We start from the raw sequence: 17,817 nt of genomic DNA on the forward strand, positions 1-17,817 counted from the left end.
AGCATGACTCTTTCAGGGGGGGACGGGGCGGCTCCAAAGGGATGAAGGAAAATGCCTATAATGAAAACACAGTCAACTTCTTTGGGACATTGTAATAATCAGAAGCAACTACCAGAACCGAGACGTATTCTATCCTAGGGTAATTCGGATTCTGCATTTGTACCAAGGGACATGTAGATATCTAATACCCAACACTAAATATCTCGGACCATGAGCCCTTATCGTTACTCATGAACTCCTTCTTCGTAGCTGACAGTGCTATACATACGGATCTCTTCATGCACAACGACTCTTACTACCCCCAGGCGAGCTAATAACTATCTCCGGCACCACCGCAGCGCGTGACGGCGCAGCAGGTGGCGGCGGCAGCGAACATCGGTTCAAGACGCTCCGGCACGCCCCCGAAACCCGCAGGGCCTTGACCGCGAACGCGGTCACGAGCCCCGCGTTCTGGATCAGGACGCCGCTCCCGTACCGAAACACCCACGGGTCCGCGGACCACGCCCCGTCGCGCTGCTGCGCCCGCTTCACCGTCTCGACGTCCCGCGGGACGTTGCCGTCCGCCTGCATGTCCATGCCGAGGTTGAACGCGGCGACGAGGCGCAAGCTCGCGGCCAGCGCGTCGTTGTCCCAGCGGCCGCCGCCCCGCGCCGCTGCCACCGCCGAAGCGCTCCGCCAGGCGCTCGCGCAGCAGGCTCCGCAGCGCCGCCAGCTCCCGGCCGGGGGCGCAGCAGGGGAAGCTCAGCCGGCACAGGTCGGACAGGTAGTAGAAGAACCAGTCCGGGTGCATGTGGTAGCGCGTCCCGAAGGCGTAGGCGCGCGTCCGGGCGATGTCGGTCACAGCCTGGAGGGTGCGGCGGAGCTCGTGGCTGCGGCCGTGGAAGTAGAAGAGGCGCAGGATGTTGGCCGTGGTGACGTGGTCGACGCGGGGGCGGTCTTTGTCGTCGAAGTAGGTCTGTTTTTTGTTGATTCATGTGACAATGTGAGATTGGTTTGAAATGATGGATCACACAAGATCATTGGGAGGGTTCACTACGACGAAGAAAGGAATGTAACGTACCTCAAACAGGCCATCGCCTCGGAGATGGTCGAGAAACCGGTCCAGAACTCGGTGTTTAATCTTCTCGGAACCGACACCGACGTTCTTCAGGCCGAGCGCCGTCGTACCCAGATCGTCGGGGTACGTAGGTGTGGTCAAAAGAGGTTCGTCAATGAAGACGTTCCACTGTTCCTGCTCTCCTCCGGCAAGGGTGACGTAGCTCCTACGCCAAAGGCCCCCTGATTAGTACTCTTGAGTCATGCCATGTCGATACAAGCAATACGATATGACATAGCTCATAACAAGTCAGATCCGGAGAAACAACGTACCAATCGAGGAGTTCCTTGAGTAGTAGCTGGCTATGTTGCTCCTTGAGCAGCACGCCCGTACTCGAGGTGCTCCACATCTCCCTCGCATGCCGCCTCAGCCAGGCCTCGCCCCGCGCCACGGGGTCGCCAAACAGCTCGACGAGGTCCGCGACGCACCCCTCGGTCGTCCCGAACGGGATCACGTGCATGCCCCACGCCGCCGCCGCGGCGCAGTGCTCCGGCCGCGCCTCGACGCACGCCACCGACGTCGCCACGGTGGCGGCGGCGGCGCCTTCTCCTAGCAGCAGGCCCAGCTCGCGCAGCACGTAGCGGTAGAACTCCTCGGCCGGCTTGCGCGCCCGGACCCAGTGGGAGAGGAAGACGGCGTCGAAGAGGTCCCAGCCCTCGACCTCGTCGCGCAGATGCTGCTCCCAGTCCTCGCGCCCGACGTTGGCCGCCAGCACGACGCGCAGCTTCTTCCCATGGCCGTGGCCGTAGCCTGAGGAGGAGGTGGAGGCCGCCTCCTTGAGCGCGCCGACGGTTTCGAGGAGCTTGTCGTTGTAGGTCAGCGTGCCTTTGAGCCGTCGGAGGGTCCAGGTGAGGTCGCGTTCTTCGACGTCGTACAGCTTTTCGCTCAGGTCTTCGAAGCAGGTCTTGCGGTCGATGATGCCGGACTCGAGCAGGTGCCAGTCGCGGGAGTTGAGGATGTATTGCAGCATCGGAGGGGAAATGGGCAGGTCCTCCAGGTCCTCGATCGAGCAGAAACATAGGACGTCGACGAGGTCGAGAATGAGGGTGGTGCATGGCAGCGGATTCTTGAGGATCAGGGGTGGCCCCATGCTGCTCAGACTGCTGCCTGCCTCCCACGATCGGTTTTGATCGATGTCTTGGCTTGCCCTAGATCATTTCAACAGTGAGGTTTGTCAAATACAGAGATTAGAAACAGAACAGAGCAGCGTTGAAGCTGGTTCATATAATCGTGTTTTGCTTTCCTCCGCGCTTGTGGCGCTGGAGTAACATTCAGGGGCTGATATTGCGTTTGCTAGCGTGATGCGCAAGAGAAGGGCGCTGCCCAAGCGCCAGGAAGGCCAAACTTTGTGTATATTAGTAGTCTTGAAACATATATGTAGTTTACGTACCTGGCTGCGCACTCTAGTACGTCTTGGTTGAGGCTGAACAAGCAGGGGGTGTGGAGTTAAAGTGCACTAGGGATGGCGTTACAAGGGTCCCCTGATCCCTCACAACCAGACAATCACTTGACGTGGGGTGGGGAAAGCATCGAAAGTGGTTCCATGAACTCGAGATAAACCCATGGCAGGATATCTGACCCTGGTACATGGGACCAAGGGTCCAGTTGAATCGGGGTTTCTCGTTACGTGTTATCGAAGAACAAAACGGCTCGTCACTTGGGCTCACCAAACCATGCTTACAATTAGCATCCCTTCACATGTTACAGTCTTTTGTCAAGCGATGAATTTGGAAAACAGACCTCCCTATCCCCTTTTGAGGATACATCAGGGAGACCGAGATTCCATTGAAACTACCTACTGTTGTTGTGTCGCCGCTCTCGCCCCTTTCTATTCAAAGAGTTAAGACTACATGCGCAACGCCTTGGGCACCTCCATGCCCAGGAAGAGCTTCATGACCACCATGGCGGCCAGCTTGGGCTCCATCTTGATGCCGCTGCGGCCGATGCCGAGGATGAGCTCGAGGCGGTACTCGTCGAGCCGGGGCGGGATGTCGAAGGTCGAGGTGCCCGGGGCGCCCTTGACCATGCAGCCGCAGTGCTTGTCGTCGTTGGTCGTCTCGGTGGTCGAGGTCGGGTCGGCCTTCTCCTTGAGGCGGCCGTGGTGGAAGACGATCTCGGTCCGGTCCGGCTTGGCCCAGAAGACAGCGTGGCAGTTGCTGTCCGGGTTGGCGATCAAGAGCGTGGGCTCGCCGTTGAAGTGGCCGTCGCCGATGTCGAAGGCCAGCACCCGCAGCTCATTCTCGAGCGCGCGCGACAGCGTCTTGGAGGGGCGGGGCCGGCCCGGGGTGTAGTGGGAGTGGGAGGACAGCCGCGAGCCGCTGCCGCTGCCGCTGCGGCTCGGGGGCGGCGTGGGGAGGCTCCGGAGCGCCGACGACTTGCCCTTGAGGCTGTTGTTGGACTTGGCGCTGTTGCAGTTCTTGACGCTGAGGGGGCTCCGGTTCTGGCTCCGGAGGGAGCTGCTGCTGCTCTTGGGGCTGATGCTCTTGCCGATGGGGCTGCTGCTGCTGCTCTTGTAGCTCGGGCTGCTCTTGTAAACGGCGATCGGGGAGGGCGAGGAAGACGACGAGGGCCGGCTCGGGATCATCTTTCGTGACTGCTGCAGGGTGACTGTTCGTGACTGTGTACTCTTAGCTGTTTTTGGAGTTTCTGAGCAATGACAAAACTTACCTGGTAACCGTTTCTGAGCCGAGAGAGGGATGCAGCCCGCGCCAGAGTTGAGTGCCTGCCATGATGCTTTAAGAGCGTGGGCTCGAACAAAGGCAATGTTTCATGGCCTTTTCCCGTGTTGTAGTAGGGGCTTGTCCCGAGCGCCAAGACGTCGCCGTACAAAGGCAGCTGGCCGCCACTCTGGCCCTTCAACAAAGAAAGCCCAGCCTCACCACCATAGTCGACAAAGGCGTCATCACCACCCAGACCAACACCATCGCTGCCGTAGTAGGCCGGCAGGTGGTGGTGAGGGAAATCCAGGGCCACCGCTCCATCAAACAAAAGATGGCGGTGAGACATCACGGAAGAACAGTGACAATGCTGACTTGACAGACAATGTGACAAACGGCCCAGCCCGTCCGTTTCTCTCTCAGGAAGGCAAACAATGCGATTGTCGTTGATACTGAGAGCCTGGTTTCGCCAGGCTCTGAGTAGCAGAACAACTGTTGAGAAAACAATGACGGCCGAGTCTGCCTTTTAAAAGGCCCCCCCAAGAACCAACCCCACGGCAGAAAAAGTCTCCATTGCTTCTTTCCCATTCCATTCATTCGACAAGGAAGAGAAAAAAACGCCCCTCGACGCCCACCCCCCTTTGGATACCCAAGCAGAGACAACTCAGCAAAGTATCCACCACGATCGAGAAGACCCCATCGACTACCCGGAAAAAAGTAACGGTAAGCCGCGACCAATCACCAGCCACCATGGCCGCCGCCGTTATGTCACCCCCACAATCCCTTTGCCCCACTATCACCACCAACATGTTTGGTGATAGCCTCAGCCCCAGCCACATGCCGTGGAAGTCGCCGGACGACTACCGGCGCGAGCTGATGATCGAGTACGCACTCGCCGAGTACGACTACGTCATCATGCCGGAGGACGCCGACGAGATCTTCCTCAAGCCCCACTGGTGGGAAGACGTCGACGCCTTCGTGCAGTACATGCAGGACGTCAACAGCTTTGGGAACCCCATCACGGGTACGACCAACGCTGCTGCGCTGCCGAGCTCGATCCGTATTTACACGGACGAGGAGCTCGACGCCATGGAGGAGACGGGCGAGTTCTACCCGCCCACGCCCGAGCTGTCGCCGTCGAGTGACAGGGGCAGCTCGATCGACTCTTTGGAGCTCGAGGCCGAGGCCTACAGCTCTGAGGAGGAGGACGACGTCGACGAGGAGCTCCCAACGTATGGTGAGTCCCTCTCCGCCCCGTCCCTCCCTACTTACATGGACATCGTAGACGCCATCTTCGCAGCCCTGGGCCAGGAGCTCGAGGAGCTCGGACTGGTGGACCACGACTACCGCCCCCCTGCGGAGCAGCAGGAGCAGCAGCCGCCTGAGGCTGAACCCGAGTGCGAGGACGAGCCCAAGGACGACCAGCTGGACGCATTGTCGAGCTGGCTCGCATCCCTGGCCGTCCCCACTCCCCGCATGCCTCAGTGATCGACGAGGAGGATGAGGAGGATGTCATCGAGGTGATCGACACCCCTCTGAGCCCTGCCGTGGTGGAGACCTGCGAAGCCGTGGAGGTCACCATGGAACTGGCCACCCCGGCCGTCGTCACGGTGAACAACATCCCGAAGAGAGCGACCTCAACCTCGTCCCTCCTTCCCGTTGTTGCCGCCCCGCCTACTCCTGCTCCTGCCCCTACTCCTACCCCAATCTCCCGCCGCGAGCGCTTCGGTCGCCGGGTCCGTCAGGTGAAGAGCAAGCTCTCGCGCGGACTCAGGGCCATCTTGTGCTCTTCTTCTTCTTCTTCTTCCTTTTCCTCCCCAGCCAGCACCAGCGGTTAAGCTATTTCATTCATGTAGAAATGATATAACCCCCGTCAATGGTTGCGAATGGTAATGTGTCACGTTTTTGTTTTTTTCGTTGCAGGAAATGGCGTTTGGAAATGAAGGTTTTGGCGGCAAGGTAAGTCCGGACCCTCCAAGGTAGGCGGCAATCTGAAGTTTCAGTTTAGGCACGGAAGTCGTTCCGCGCCGACGCTGTTTTATCTGTTTTGTTTCCCCAATCGTTACCCAAAGTAACAACGATTGGTTTTGTTTTATCATGTTTAATCAGGGTAAGTCAGTCGCTCAGTAGAGACTCTTCCCATTAGTTGCTAATTTAGTTAATTCAACTACGATTATTCCTAATGTCTCCTCGTGTTCAAGTGAACGTAACGATCACCAACCACCCAGCTTTCGGCACGGCAATGGTGGGGCAATCCATTACTTTAGCGATGGACCGGTGAAGATGCACGCAAGTCAATCTATTCCAATTTCAAGGTGAACGCGACGACGAACATGGCGGTCAGCTTGGAATGCATTTGATTTCAATAAACATGCAGTACAGAGCCCTGCCGATACAAGTGCTTGGTGAAGAACTCAGTAGTGCATGCCAATCGTCAGTATCGTCGTAGCACATGTCATGTCACTTCTAGAGAACGCATGTTCTTGAAAGAAAAATAAAATAAAAGGACTATAACTATATATCCATCAATCGTAATATCGTCTCATCATCATCTACATGCATGCAAGCGTAGTGATTTATGTTGTTCTTCAAAAGTGGTTCCTTTCCATATCCAGTTTCCGTATCGTAGTATCCCTGTCTAGCCTCTTCGCGAGAACCAGACTTCGCAATTTGTTATATCCCAACGCCAGTGTACCTGTCTTCTTGTTTTCTTTCTCTTTATGAATAAACATTAATCATGATGGAAGAGTGAGGAGTGACCCTGTCGCCTAGACGTACACGCGGCGGTGCGAGTGGGAGCTGGTGCGGCGGCTGTGGGGGCTCCGGCTGTGACGGTGGCCGTGGCGGTGGTAGTGCGTCTCGCGGACGTAGGTCTTGCCGCGGCGGGAGCCGTGGCCGGAGCTGCCGCGGTCGCCGTGGAACCAGGCGAGGACGGCGGTGAAGAAGAAGAAGATGCAGTTCATGATGCCGAAGGCCCAGCAGGCCTTGAGCATGGCGCACGTCTTGTCGGTGGTGCTGTGCACGCCGTTGACGTTGGCGGACCCGAAGATGCCGAAGCTGACGTCGTACGAGTCGCCGCGGGTGATGTGGGTGCAGTCGGCCTTGGCGATCCAGGCCAGGTAGTAGACGGCCGCGATGAAGGCGCCCACGAAGCCGAGGTCGATGATGGAGACGAAGAGCGCATTGGTCGAGGAGCGGTGGTAGCTGAACAGCGTGAAGATGGCCCAGGCCAGCGCCAAGACCGACACAATGAACAGGATCAGGATGTAGTCGGGCGTAAGCGCATTGACCGTGACATATCCGTGGACAAAGTAGGCCAGCATGCCCATTGTCGGGATCTAAATTTGGATTGTGTGGTCAGCATAATGGGCTTTTTTCTTAGGACTTTGCGCCGGAGCGAATCCCGTCGCAGTTTTGGCATGGCGTGTAAGATGGAGGGGCAAACGTACCAAAGTCAGGATCTGCATAAACCGCCAGAACGTGAAGAAGACGGCGAACATCATGTTGGGCAACAGGTGTGTAAGACTGGTCTAATCGTAGGGTGATTTGTTGGTGGTACGAGGGCAATTGAAGCTGCCGTCTGTCGCTATGCGCTTCACCGCAGACTCGTCGCTCTCAATCGGCGAGTGGGAAAATTGGGAGGTGAGAGTGAATGGTAGGTGAACAGGAAGACTTCAGACGGGGGTTGGGACCCTTGGGGCGTCTTGGACGGATTTTAAGAAGAAATCCAACAGGTATTCCAAGAAGCAGAAGAGTAGGTGTAGTGTCTGCAGCGTCGCAGTCTGGGCAGGCAAGGGTGGTTCCCTGTTTTTAATGTAATATCACCCTAGATCAATTGATCAATCAGTCTGATCTTGGGCGCGGCGAGCAGCGCAATCGACGAAAACCGACGAGTAGCTTGGCTTCTCTCGCGGTCGTCTTAATGGTGGTGGCTGGTTTTCCGCCAATGGCAGAGAAAACAGTTTCCCTTGCTGCAGGGCAACGGGGTGAGCTAATGACGTCGCTGATCAGCGCTCGGAACTGCCTAAAGCTGCCTGGCGCCGCAACGTTCCGGGGGGGGGATCAACCTTGGGCGACGGAGGGTTACTTTCGGACGACCAACTTGCAGTGTAAGACCTGAATCGAAAATGGATCAATCTCCAAAAGATCAACGAGTTTCCAGGAACGGACAAATAAACCAAGATCACCTTTATTCAATGATGAGATATACGGACACCGCTGCAACTTATAGGCAGCTGCAGGAAAAGAAAATAAGGTCGCGACAGGGCTGGACTCTGCGGGTCATCGGGCATGAATCTGCATTTGCAGGTGGTCAGCGTTGCTCTCACCGTTCTGAAGAAGTGAAGTGTTGTCAGTCGGCTAAGAAATGGCGGGGGCTGGCAGCGCTGGCAGTGCTGGATCCTGGATCTTGTAGCGCTGTTTGGTGTGTGTGCTGCACACCCTGCAGCGGCCTTTTTTGTCTTGGGCGGTTTCCAGCAAGCCACGTTTTCTGACCGAGATCCCCTGTTCCGCATCCCACCATCCCACTAATCGAGTGGTTGGTTATCCTCGTTCGCGAACTTTTCGTCACTTTGCCAGCTCTGAGACCCAGGTGATCCCTTCGCATGTCCAGGTTGGTGCGCTGCCCAATTGGACCGGCGCATTGGGTGCCGTCGTTAGTGGGATTCTGAAGTTCGCTCTCAAGGTTGAGGGCCTCCCCGCCAAGACAAGGTCCTTACCTGAACACCAGCTGCTGTTCCAGGCGGCCGTGTGCAGTGCAAGTGCAGGCTGCGGCGCCCGGCCGAGACCTTATTCTTACCTTGCTTGGCCTTTGAGTGACGTTTGGCATGCATCGATGAGATAGGTCGAAACCTTTTCTTGACTTCAAGAGATATCTCTTAGGTATCACGGTTTCCGTCATTACTTGTTTGCCCTGACTTTGAGACTCCTAATGCAGGTCCTCGTTCTTGGCGCAAACCCACCGCTACTGTCGCACTCTTGCAGCTCGTGTTGGAACATGTCTCCGTTCATTCGGTTGCATGAGGCAAAGCAGCCCAACTCCACGCGGCTCCGGCTTACCGTCCTCCGTCCAAAGCAGACCGCCCATTGAAGAACTGCCCATCTAGTACGCGACGCGCTGAACGCGACTTTCTAGTCGGGAGCCCAAGCTTTGAGGGGTCTATCCAGGCAAGCCTTACGCAAATCACTTCCCCGCTGGGTGGATTGTTTGCCGATGGATGTTCCTGGCAGAACTCAGGCAACTATGTATGATAGCAGAACTCGGGCAGCGACCAGGTATCTGCCAAGGGGACACAGAGTTCAGCTGCTAACTCTCCCGGGCCGCCCCCAAAGGCGGTCGTCCAACAGGCTGGGAAGCCAGGTCATACTGCATTCGATTTAACAGGCCTTGAGTGTGCGCCCTTGGCCAGCAGTGATTGGCACAACCTACGTACCGAGGAACATGAGGTAACGTTCCAGGTTCTCATTTCGAACGTCAGTGGCGGCCAATTCATCCCAAGCGCCTCGCTCGCTCATGGAATTGGCATCCATACTTGGGTCCTTTGGGGTAACACCAAGTAGACTGCTGTCAATTGAGCTTATCAATTGCCAATTCTTTCTTATCAACCCTCATCTCGCATATGTGAGACCATCCCAGACAATCCTGATCCGGGATCTCGGATATTTGGAACACCACACCGGATCGCATCGGGACTGAAAGATTAGGTAGAGGTATCATTACATCATTCCTTAACTTATATTGAGATTAATCCACGCTACACACAATTACGCCTTCGCGCCACCAAGCCCAAGCTCCTTGATGAAGATGGCCGCCGCCTTCTCGCCAATCGTCAGCGCCGTGTTGTTGGTGTTGGCCCCCACATTCTCCGGCGCCACGCTGAGATCGGCGAGCTTCAGGCCCTCAACGCCGTAGACGCTCAGATTCCCATCCACAACACCCTTGCTCTCCCGCGGCGCCATCTTGCACGTGCCCAGCGAGTGCCACGTCGTCGCCACGTTCTCGCGCAGGAACTGCTCGATCGCCGCGTCGTCCTCGGCCGTGTACTCGACGTCCCGCACCTCTCCCGACAGCAGCGACGCCTCGGTCTCGACACACGCCGCCTTGGACCCGGCCGGGAACTTGGGGTGACCCGCAGCCACCTCGCCGCGGTACATCTGCGTGCGCCGCATCATCTCGCGCTGCTTCTTGTACGCCCAGATCTGCTTCTTCAGGTCGATATCGTCGGCGTCGGTGAAGAAGCCGACGTCGAAGTCGAGCGGGTCGTCGACGGATGGGCCCGTGATGTGCATGTGGCCGCGCGAGTAGGGATAGGCCGTGTACGTGCCCGTCGTGACGTACTGTCCTTCCGGCACGGAGGCCGGGTCGCCCAGGAAGCTGTGGTGGGAAGAGATGTCAGTAAGGACTACAAAGAGAGACAAGAGTCAATCAGTTGAGGATGGGTGCAACTTACCACATGACGGCAGCCATCAGCATGAGCGGCCTGCTCGGCGCGTTCTTGAAGTCCCGGTCCCAAGCCTCCTTGAACTCTGGTCCCAACGCCGCCACTTCGTCCTCGGACGGCCGGATCTTGGAGCCGAAATCAATCGTGTTCCAGCCGAGCGTCTTGTCCTTCTTCTCCAGCATGGTCGCGAAGTCGACGCGGCCGCTGAGCATCGCGTCAATGGTCTCGTCGGGCCGCAGACCCGTCCGGTACGGGTACAGGAGAAGCTGGTGGTCCTGGTAGTCGTGGCCGACGCCCGGCAGGTCCGCGACGAGCGGCACGCCGGCCCTTTTCAGGACGTCGGCGGCGCCGAGGCCCGAGCGCTCCAGCACCGAGGGCGTGCCCAGGGCGCCGCAGGACACGACGACCATCTTGCGGGCCTTGACCGTCTTGACAGGCGCCGCGGACAGGGCGATGCTGGCCTGGAAGTGCGGGTTGGCGCGGTACTCGACGCCGACGGCCTTCTTGTTCTCGTCGAAGACGACGCGCACGACCTGCGCCTCCACCACGACGTGCAGGTTCGGGTACTTGCTGCCGTCCTCGAGCTTCGGGTGCAGGTAGACGTGCGCCGCGTCCTGGCGCTTGCCCTCCTTGGACACGGTCCGCAGCCACTTCTGGATGCCGCCGTTGGAGTCGAGGTCCTGCAGGTCCTCGATCTCGGGGTAGCCCAGCGCCTTGGCGGCCGCGATCAGGTCGGCTTCGGCTTCGGTGCCGCGGTGGCCGCCGTCCGTGACGTGGACGGGGCCCTCGTATCCGTGGACGGCCTTGTCGCCGGGGCCGTGGTATGTTTCCAACTGCGCTGGGGTGTCAGACGTGTACGTTCATTCCAGACCCATATGCAAACTCGGGACTGCTCACCTTCTTCATGTACGGCAGGATCTCGTCCGCCGACCAGCCGGGCGTGTCCCACGAGTCGAAGTCGGGCCGCTGCGCGCGCGTGTACATCATGAAGTTGATGGACGAGCCGCCGCCGAGGATGCCGCCCGAGGGCACGATGGACTCGCGGTCGGCCAGCTGGGGCGCCTTGTTGGCCTTGTAGAACAGGGCCGCCTTGCTGGACGGCTGCAGCAGCGACAGGAAGGGCGCCGGGTTCACGACGGCCGGGTCGTTGTGGTTGTTGCGGCCGCCCTCGATGACGAGGATCGACAGGCTCGGGTCCGCCTCGGCCAGCCGGGCGGCGACGACGCAGCCGGCGGTACCGCCTGTTTGAGGAAAGCTTCAGTCAGCGAAGAGAACTCGGGTGCGGAAAGGTGCGAGAGTAGCGGGGGCGAAAGCTTACCTCCGGCAACGATGACATCGACCTCGTCGATGTCATCTGCGCTTTTCGTGTGGATGGCCATGGTGATCGGATGTGATGGGGGGAATTATATGCCGTTTCGTCAACAAAGCGGTAGGGTATTAGGTACTGAAGGCCGAAGATGTTGAAAACAAAAGATTCATAGTTCCAACCTCGGTCTCCCTCGAGGGGGATGCTGGCTTCTTTTCATATGCGACCCCGACGACGGATCTCGCTCGCCCGCCCCCTCCTCGCAGAATCAACATACAGGCACATGCACCTTTGCCCCCCAACAGCTTACTTGCGGGGTTCTCGTCGCACAGTGCCAGGGCATGTGTGGTGTTTCCCTCCGAAGCTAGCTCTACTGCCACACGTGTGGGCTGTATCACTTGTCATATTGGAGGGGACTCGAAACATTGACGCCTCAGCCCTAGCTGGCCCGCCTAGATGCGTTCCAGACCATGCCGTAAAGAAGGCATGGAAGAACATCAGGAAGGAGACAAACCCGAAGACGGCATGGTGGCTTTGATGGGGGGTAAGCGGGAAGGCAGTCCGCCTCCTCCTTAGCTCGTCTCCATGTCTCGGAACAGCCACCTGTGACCAGGGGCCAGTGAGTGGGCTCGCAGATTCAGCCCCCAGTCGAAAGCAATGTGGGAGTACAGTAATCTCCCTTGGCGCGCTACCATTGGGCGGCCCCCAATGCGGAGAAATCACCAGGCATTGAATTGATTTGATTCCACATGGGTCATATGCATACACACACACTGTGTGCAATGTTGACAATCGGCTTGTTCATATGGGAAAAAGGGAGAGTAAGCACACCCACGAAGAGGATATTCATTGATGGGGTCGGGCCATGGTGAAGCATTCGTCTCTGCTGGGCCGGGCTTGGCATGGATTCGATTTTGGGGACGCAAGATATTAGTCCCCGCTTCTCAGCCCTCCCCTGGGCCCCAGCCCCTTATCTCCAGATCTGGGCCCTAGAAACCCAGGGCCCTTTCCCCGCATACCACCGGAGTGGTATTGCATCCCCGCCCCCCCTCTCTCCCTCTCCCTCTCCCTCTCCCAATGACCTGGTTTGGGTAAGCCGAGGTTATGCTGTCGAGCACACACACACACACTCCATGCTGACCAGTTTTCTTCCTTGCATTGATAAGTTCGTGTAATAACAATATCACAATTAGGTAAGGCAGGGCCAAGGATGACAAGATGAACGGCGTATTCACTAGGTAAAAGACCAGTAATCCTTCCCGTCAAGCCCCTTTTTTCTTAGCGCAAAGAGTTTGAGAAGTGCAGTAGGTCGAGAACATACCAACGTACACTAAATAAAATTGGATTTTGCTCGTATACCTGTTTCCGCCGCCGATCTTCGCACATGCTGTGCGTTGTCCCTTCTAGCATCTGGTCTAGATGGGGTTTCGAAGCACCAACCTTTTCCCTTGTTGGTTATAGTGAAACGTTGCTAGCATTCACCCATGCTAGCGGATGCTGTTGCCAACGTGCCAGTGCTGTTATCCAAACCGTCCTACCACTCCGACTTTCTCGCAATTACAATTTGCTGGCGCCAATGCAGCGCTAAGCGCGCTGGAGGGCTAGAGCTACGAACTGCTAACCCTTATCCGCTAACGCGGCAGGCGGAAGCTTGGGTAGCGCCAGTAGCGCTGGCATCGTAGCCTTATTAGTGGCGCTACTATACTGCATGTACTACTAGTAGCAGCTCTCGGTAATATAGACTCCGTGGGTAGCGCTGGAGAGAATTATACGCAAGCGGGATTTTCTAATTAAAACCTGTTGTGGCTTGGATATCAAGACATCTTTGGCAGGCAGCGACTGGCACCTTGGTTCTTACGCTAGATAACAGCTAGAAACCGACTTTTAGCAGTGTAAACGGCGTGGAAAGCTTGGCTAGCCGTTGCCCGGGTAAACAACATGCTCGTATTTAGAAATAACAACTCTCTTCTCGTGGTGCGATCCCGCGATCAAGATAGTGTAGTTCCCGTGCAGTCTAAATGGGCAAAAAGGTAAACAGTAAAACGAAAAGAAAAAGAACGGCAACTCATATAGTAGAAAGCATCCTGATCACTCATCATGACACTCCAAGTCCACCTCATCCTCGGATTGGTTGTAAACATCTTGCCCATCCTCGCTCTCTATTCCATCGCCGTACGGATCGTCGTGATCCTCGTCTGTGTACTAATTATCCAGCTCCAATGGAGAGCACTTCGACTGAGCGTGGCTGTGCTGCTTCCCTTTGAGTCTTCTTCACAAGCCCCCGCGGGAGCCGTGGGGGTCGATTATACCTCGGGGTTGGAGCTGGAGGGCGCTTGGGCGGATCTGCGGTGGGAGAAGGTGCGTATAGAGAAGCGCTCATATTGCTCCGGCTGCCATACGCTTAGCCGACTATGGTGCTCGGGCCTGCCCATCCCAGTCGTCGATCCGTAGACCCGGATCTGGCCCCGGACGTGATCCGGTTTCCGGATGTCGTTGACTATATAATCCAGGCAATTAGCGCCGGTTCCACTTAGCGATCAATGGGGGACGGGTATCGTACGATGTTATTAGAAGTGCCCGACCACTTATTCAACCCGGTCGAAGAGACTTGGTAGCAGATTTGCTTTTTGCCATCTCGGCTTCTTCCATGTCTTGCCCGCGATATAGTCCAGGCTCTATCAATTTCCTTAAATTCCTCTTACGAGACCAGAACATGACTGTTTAGACGCCGTTTCGGATCTGTCTTCCATTCCAGATGCTGAACTTGGATGCATCTTGGGGTCATTGTTACTATTTGAATTATGCCTTTAATAATTCCTCTTCGCCCACACTATGAGTCTCGCGGTCGAACACCACGGGCAGTTCCTTGCTGCTCCCCTGTCTATTCTAGTCAATGCGACCAAGTATGATGTCCCAGGTCTTCGTGGCACCGGCGCTGTTGATACTCTTACAATAAAGAGCAATGTGGCTGGGCGACTTGGAGAGTTGACTTCAGATCGTTAGTGGACTCAACTGTCGACCTTGAAGCTTGAAAATAGAAACCTGCCGACCAGAGACTATTCCATTCCTTTCCAGGTCGTTGATGGCTCTTTCCAAAAGATAGACATCTGTTTTATCCAGTAGCAAGACACAATTCCGGCGGTGGACAAGACGGAACTGAGATTGGTGTTGTTGAATCCGGCCAGGAATTGTCCCAAGATCTTCGCATGTCTACACCTTGTCAGCATACCGTTATAAGGTGGATATGACGCGTCTGGCAGCATTCTATCTACCTGTACCGTCGCAGTCAAGCCATGCTGACCTCTCCGACCCCAGGTGTTCTGTATATAGGAAGATGATGGGTCCGCGGCCCTTCCCACTAGCCGCCTGACGACAAGCATCCACCTTCGTCACTAGCCTCGTCACCAACCTTCTTGTTGCGAGCTGATTTATATGCCGATTACTAGCAATTCCACCATCGAAACAGCTTGTTTGCCTTGCATCGCTCAGTCTTTGGTAGTATAGTGGTCAGTATGCGAGCTTGTCATTGGATTTCCAATAACATTAACCGCTCGAGACCGGGGTTCAATTCCCCGCCAGAGAGTTATCTGCACCCGCCTTGTGCGAACTTTTTTAGGCGTCCTTCTTACTGTTTTGACACCATTAACTTTTGAAAGCCATGTGTCTTTTATTATAACAGCGAACTTGAAGACGTGTGTTGGACTCCCAGCGCGAACCAAGTCGAGACCTCCCCCGGACGCGACATCACGTTTTGACGACAGGCTCACGTATGGGCATCTACCATGGCCTTCCCATGGCCATTAACAGGCTTTTGTACCTTCCGGGGATGACCGGGCTCTCGAATGGCCTCGTCTTTTCATGGTCAGTTTTTAACAACAGACGAACGTCGCTAATATTGAGACGATCTGATGCAAGTATTAGTATACGCAATATCGAGAATTTCTAGCTGTTTTACATCATTCCTTGGCACGGAGACTGTATCACAGGACTTGGTCTGGAATGAAATCATGCTCGTCTGTATGAAAAGGCCATATCCAGCTGGGAGTACTCCGTTCCTCTAGCTGTTGGCCTGGGCGCTTCGATTTCCGTCAGAACTGGCGAGGAGAAACTGCGTCTGTTGGAATCGTAGTCGCTTATTGAAATACACAGAGAACTCACCTTCCACGAAATGGTTGTCGTAATTAGAAGACCCTTCGTAAATGGCGTGTCATTTAATGGCAGCTAATGAGTCGGGTGAGCCGACCCTGCGAATCACTCCCAGCCGCGTCTCGCGTCTCGTCCGCGTCTTATTGAAAGAGATTACCGTAAATGTAAATGCCCTAAAGCTAACTATTACTTCATATAGCCCTGTCAACTACCTTCATTGAACAGAAAGCGAGAAAGCCCCCTGTCATATTGGTCAGAGGATGTCCCGTTATACCAGATCTAGTAAGCAAAGCAGCGCCAGTATCCAGACTGGAACTCCAGACTCTTTGTCCGAGACGACATCTGTACCCAATTTTCTCTAACCTGGACCAGACAACAGAAAATGACCCCTAAACAAAAGCGGTTCGATACTTGCTAAGTGGGAAAACGGGGGAAATAGAAAAGGATAAAAGAAAAAAAGTTCTATCTCGTAGCTCAAACAAAATAGTAGCCAGAGGAAATGACTGATGGTTGGGAGTCGCCGCTCCTGCAAAGTGCTTGCCAATTCCTCCCAATCAACGAATACCTTCTCCCCTCGCAATCTGATCGTCTGAGAGCGTATCGTGCACTTCCAGCAGATATTGGTCAAATTTGCCTGCCACTTTGATGACATGTCTCAAGTGACCGAAGCTCATGGGCCGGTTCTTGAACTTTGCGAGCTGGCGCGCCGTTGTGATGGTGTTCCGGATCTGCCGCCCGTTCATCGGGTACTCGGCCAGCTCATCAACGTAGGACTCGAGTATGTCGAAATCGATCTTCTCCTCTCCACCGAGAATCTCCAATCGGTTGAAGAAGTTCTTCCAGATCTGAACGCGCTGGGGCTTCTCGAGCTTGTCATAGTGCAGGGCAAGCTGTATGCGGGATTTGAAGGCTTCGTCGAAGATTCCGACTCTGTTTGTCGTCAGGATCAGGATCCCGTCGTAATACTCCAAAACGCGGAGGAAGACGGAAACCAAGGCGTTCCTCTTCAGGTCATTCAAAGTTCGTTGCTCGAGGAAGACGTCGGCTTCGTCTAAAAGAACAACGCAGTCCCATAGTCGTCCTAGATGAAGTGCTGACTCGAGGTATTTCTCAACCTCTTCTGGTTTGGTGCCTATGTCCCCGCAGGTAATAGGATAGAGCGGTTTCTCGGCCAATTCAGCCACGCTCTCTGCGGTGAATGTTTTGCCTGTGCCTGGACCGCCGTGGAGCAGCATTATCAGCCCGTTCCCTTTGTTCGTGACCCAATCAGTGTTCTTCTCGGATTCAATACGGTTGGTGATAAGAGCTTGCACAAGTTCCTTCGTCTCGTCGCCGATTACCAAGTGGTCGAAGACTTCCTTGTGCCATCTGACCTCTTGGATCTGATCCACTTCTAAGTCTTCTGTTGCATCCTTAGATCAGTTTGTACACTTTGTGGCTGTGATGAACCTAGGAAAGTACTGACGCCATTTCTTCCTACGCATACTGAATCCAGGCACAGTGGTAGGAAATAGGGCCTCATGGCCTGAGGGTGGAAGGTCTTCGTCCATGGCTTCGTCGGACATATAGCTACGACCTTGGGGATCTCCGTAGGTATATTTAAAACCCTCGCTATCGTGGTGAAGCATCCGGTAGGTCGAAAAGTCCACCATGTATCGCTCATCCTATTGCCACCTATTATAAGCAATGCGGCGACACCAAGCGTAGGAGGCCATGGAAATTAAAGGAAGATCGGAACTCACATTCAAGAGAATCCCGTCTATATTCTGTGGCGTATGAGAGACAAATTGTCTTCGACGACATCTCCAAAACGTTTCGCCACGCTTCTCGAGTTGAGTCCTCAGCTGTGTATCGGCGAAGCGTAGTGGGAAGACAGGCAGACTGTCAATTTTCGTCTCTGGTTGTTTGGTGGAAGTTGAAAAGGATACTGGTATAGTTTTCGTATGTTTCCAGAAACGGCCATCGTAGCCATAATACCAGACGTCCAGGTCAAATTGTATCTTATCTGACGCTTTCCTCAAAATGTCAGTGGATCCTGAATTGTTAGAGAAACTGTCGGCCAGTACGTCTTTGATGATCCATGATGTTGCTTTGCACCCTCTGGGGCCATAGTCTGATTTCCAGACGATGGTTTGCCCAGGATGCACGAGGAAATCCATTGTGTCTACGGTT

General features: G+C 55.4%; 8 protein-coding genes across 8 annotated transcripts; 3 read left to right on the forward strand and 5 right to left on the reverse strand.

Moving 5' to 3' along the window:
- Nucleotides 1–276: 276 nt before the first annotated feature.
- On the reverse strand, nucleotides 277–2,186 carry PG997_010454 (uncharacterized protein; the record flags this gene model as incomplete). The annotated part of the gene is made up of 4 exons (XM_066814769.1): nucleotides 277–564; nucleotides 590–955; nucleotides 1,061–1,262; nucleotides 1,369–2,186. The coding sequence occupies 4 exons, from the start codon at nucleotides 2,184–2,186 to the stop codon at nucleotides 277–279; spliced, it is 1,674 nt and encodes a 557-aa protein (XP_066666731.1).
- Nucleotides 2,187–2,942: 756 nt separating this feature from the next.
- On the reverse strand, nucleotides 2,943–3,680 carry PG997_010455 (uncharacterized protein; the record flags this gene model as incomplete). The annotated part of the gene is made up of 1 exon (XM_066814770.1): nucleotides 2,943–3,680. The coding sequence occupies one exon, from the start codon at nucleotides 3,678–3,680 to the stop codon at nucleotides 2,943–2,945; it is 738 nt and encodes a 245-aa protein (XP_066666732.1).
- An 823-nt stretch (nucleotides 3,681–4,503) lies between these two features.
- Nucleotides 4,504–5,241, forward strand: PG997_010456 (uncharacterized protein; the record flags this gene model as incomplete). The annotated part of the gene is made up of 1 exon (XM_066814771.1): nucleotides 4,504–5,241. One exon carries the CDS (start codon nucleotides 4,504–4,506, stop codon nucleotides 5,239–5,241), a length of 738 nt encoding a protein of 245 aa, XP_066666733.1.
- Nucleotides 5,242–5,333: 92 nt separating this feature from the next.
- PG997_010457 (uncharacterized protein) lies at nucleotides 5,334–5,591 on the forward strand (the record flags this gene model as incomplete). The annotated part of the gene is made up of 1 exon (XM_066814772.1): nucleotides 5,334–5,591. One exon carries the CDS (start codon nucleotides 5,334–5,336, stop codon nucleotides 5,589–5,591), a length of 258 nt encoding a protein of 85 aa, XP_066666734.1.
- A 930-nt stretch (nucleotides 5,592–6,521) lies between these two features.
- PG997_010458 (uncharacterized protein) lies at nucleotides 6,522–7,256 on the reverse strand (the record flags this gene model as incomplete). The annotated part of the gene is made up of 2 exons (XM_066814773.1): nucleotides 6,522–7,091; nucleotides 7,203–7,256. 2 exons carry the CDS (start codon nucleotides 7,254–7,256, stop codon nucleotides 6,522–6,524), a joined length of 624 nt encoding a protein of 207 aa, XP_066666735.1.
- Nucleotides 7,257–9,516: 2,260 nt separating this feature from the next.
- On the reverse strand, nucleotides 9,517–11,572 carry PG997_010459 (gmc oxidoreductase; the record flags this gene model as incomplete). The annotated part of the gene is made up of 4 exons (XM_066814774.1): nucleotides 9,517–10,126; nucleotides 10,203–11,026; nucleotides 11,091–11,434; nucleotides 11,512–11,572. The coding sequence occupies 4 exons, from the start codon at nucleotides 11,570–11,572 to the stop codon at nucleotides 9,517–9,519; spliced, it is 1,839 nt and encodes a 612-aa protein (XP_066666736.1).
- Nucleotides 11,573–13,596: 2,024 nt separating this feature from the next.
- Nucleotides 13,597–14,033, forward strand: PG997_010460 (uncharacterized protein; the record flags this gene model as incomplete). The annotated part of the gene is made up of 2 exons (XM_066814775.1): nucleotides 13,597–13,857; nucleotides 13,905–14,033. 2 exons carry the CDS (start codon nucleotides 13,597–13,599, stop codon nucleotides 14,031–14,033), a joined length of 390 nt encoding a protein of 129 aa, XP_066666737.1.
- A 2,166-nt stretch (nucleotides 14,034–16,199) lies between these two features.
- Nucleotides 16,200–17,804, reverse strand: PG997_010461 (uncharacterized protein; the record flags this gene model as incomplete). The annotated part of the gene is made up of 3 exons (XM_066814776.1): nucleotides 16,200–17,047; nucleotides 17,126–17,309; nucleotides 17,388–17,804. 3 exons carry the CDS (start codon nucleotides 17,802–17,804, stop codon nucleotides 16,200–16,202), a joined length of 1,449 nt encoding a protein of 482 aa, XP_066666738.1.
- Nucleotides 17,805–17,817: the final 13 nt, after the last annotated feature.

The sequence above is a fragment of the Apiospora hydei genome (assembly GCF_038363865.1).
Source record: "Apiospora hydei strain CBS 114990 chromosome Unknown utg000007l_segment0_segment0, whole genome shotgun sequence".
NCBI lineage: Eukaryota > Fungi > Ascomycota > Sordariomycetes > Amphisphaeriales > Apiosporaceae > Apiospora > Apiospora hydei.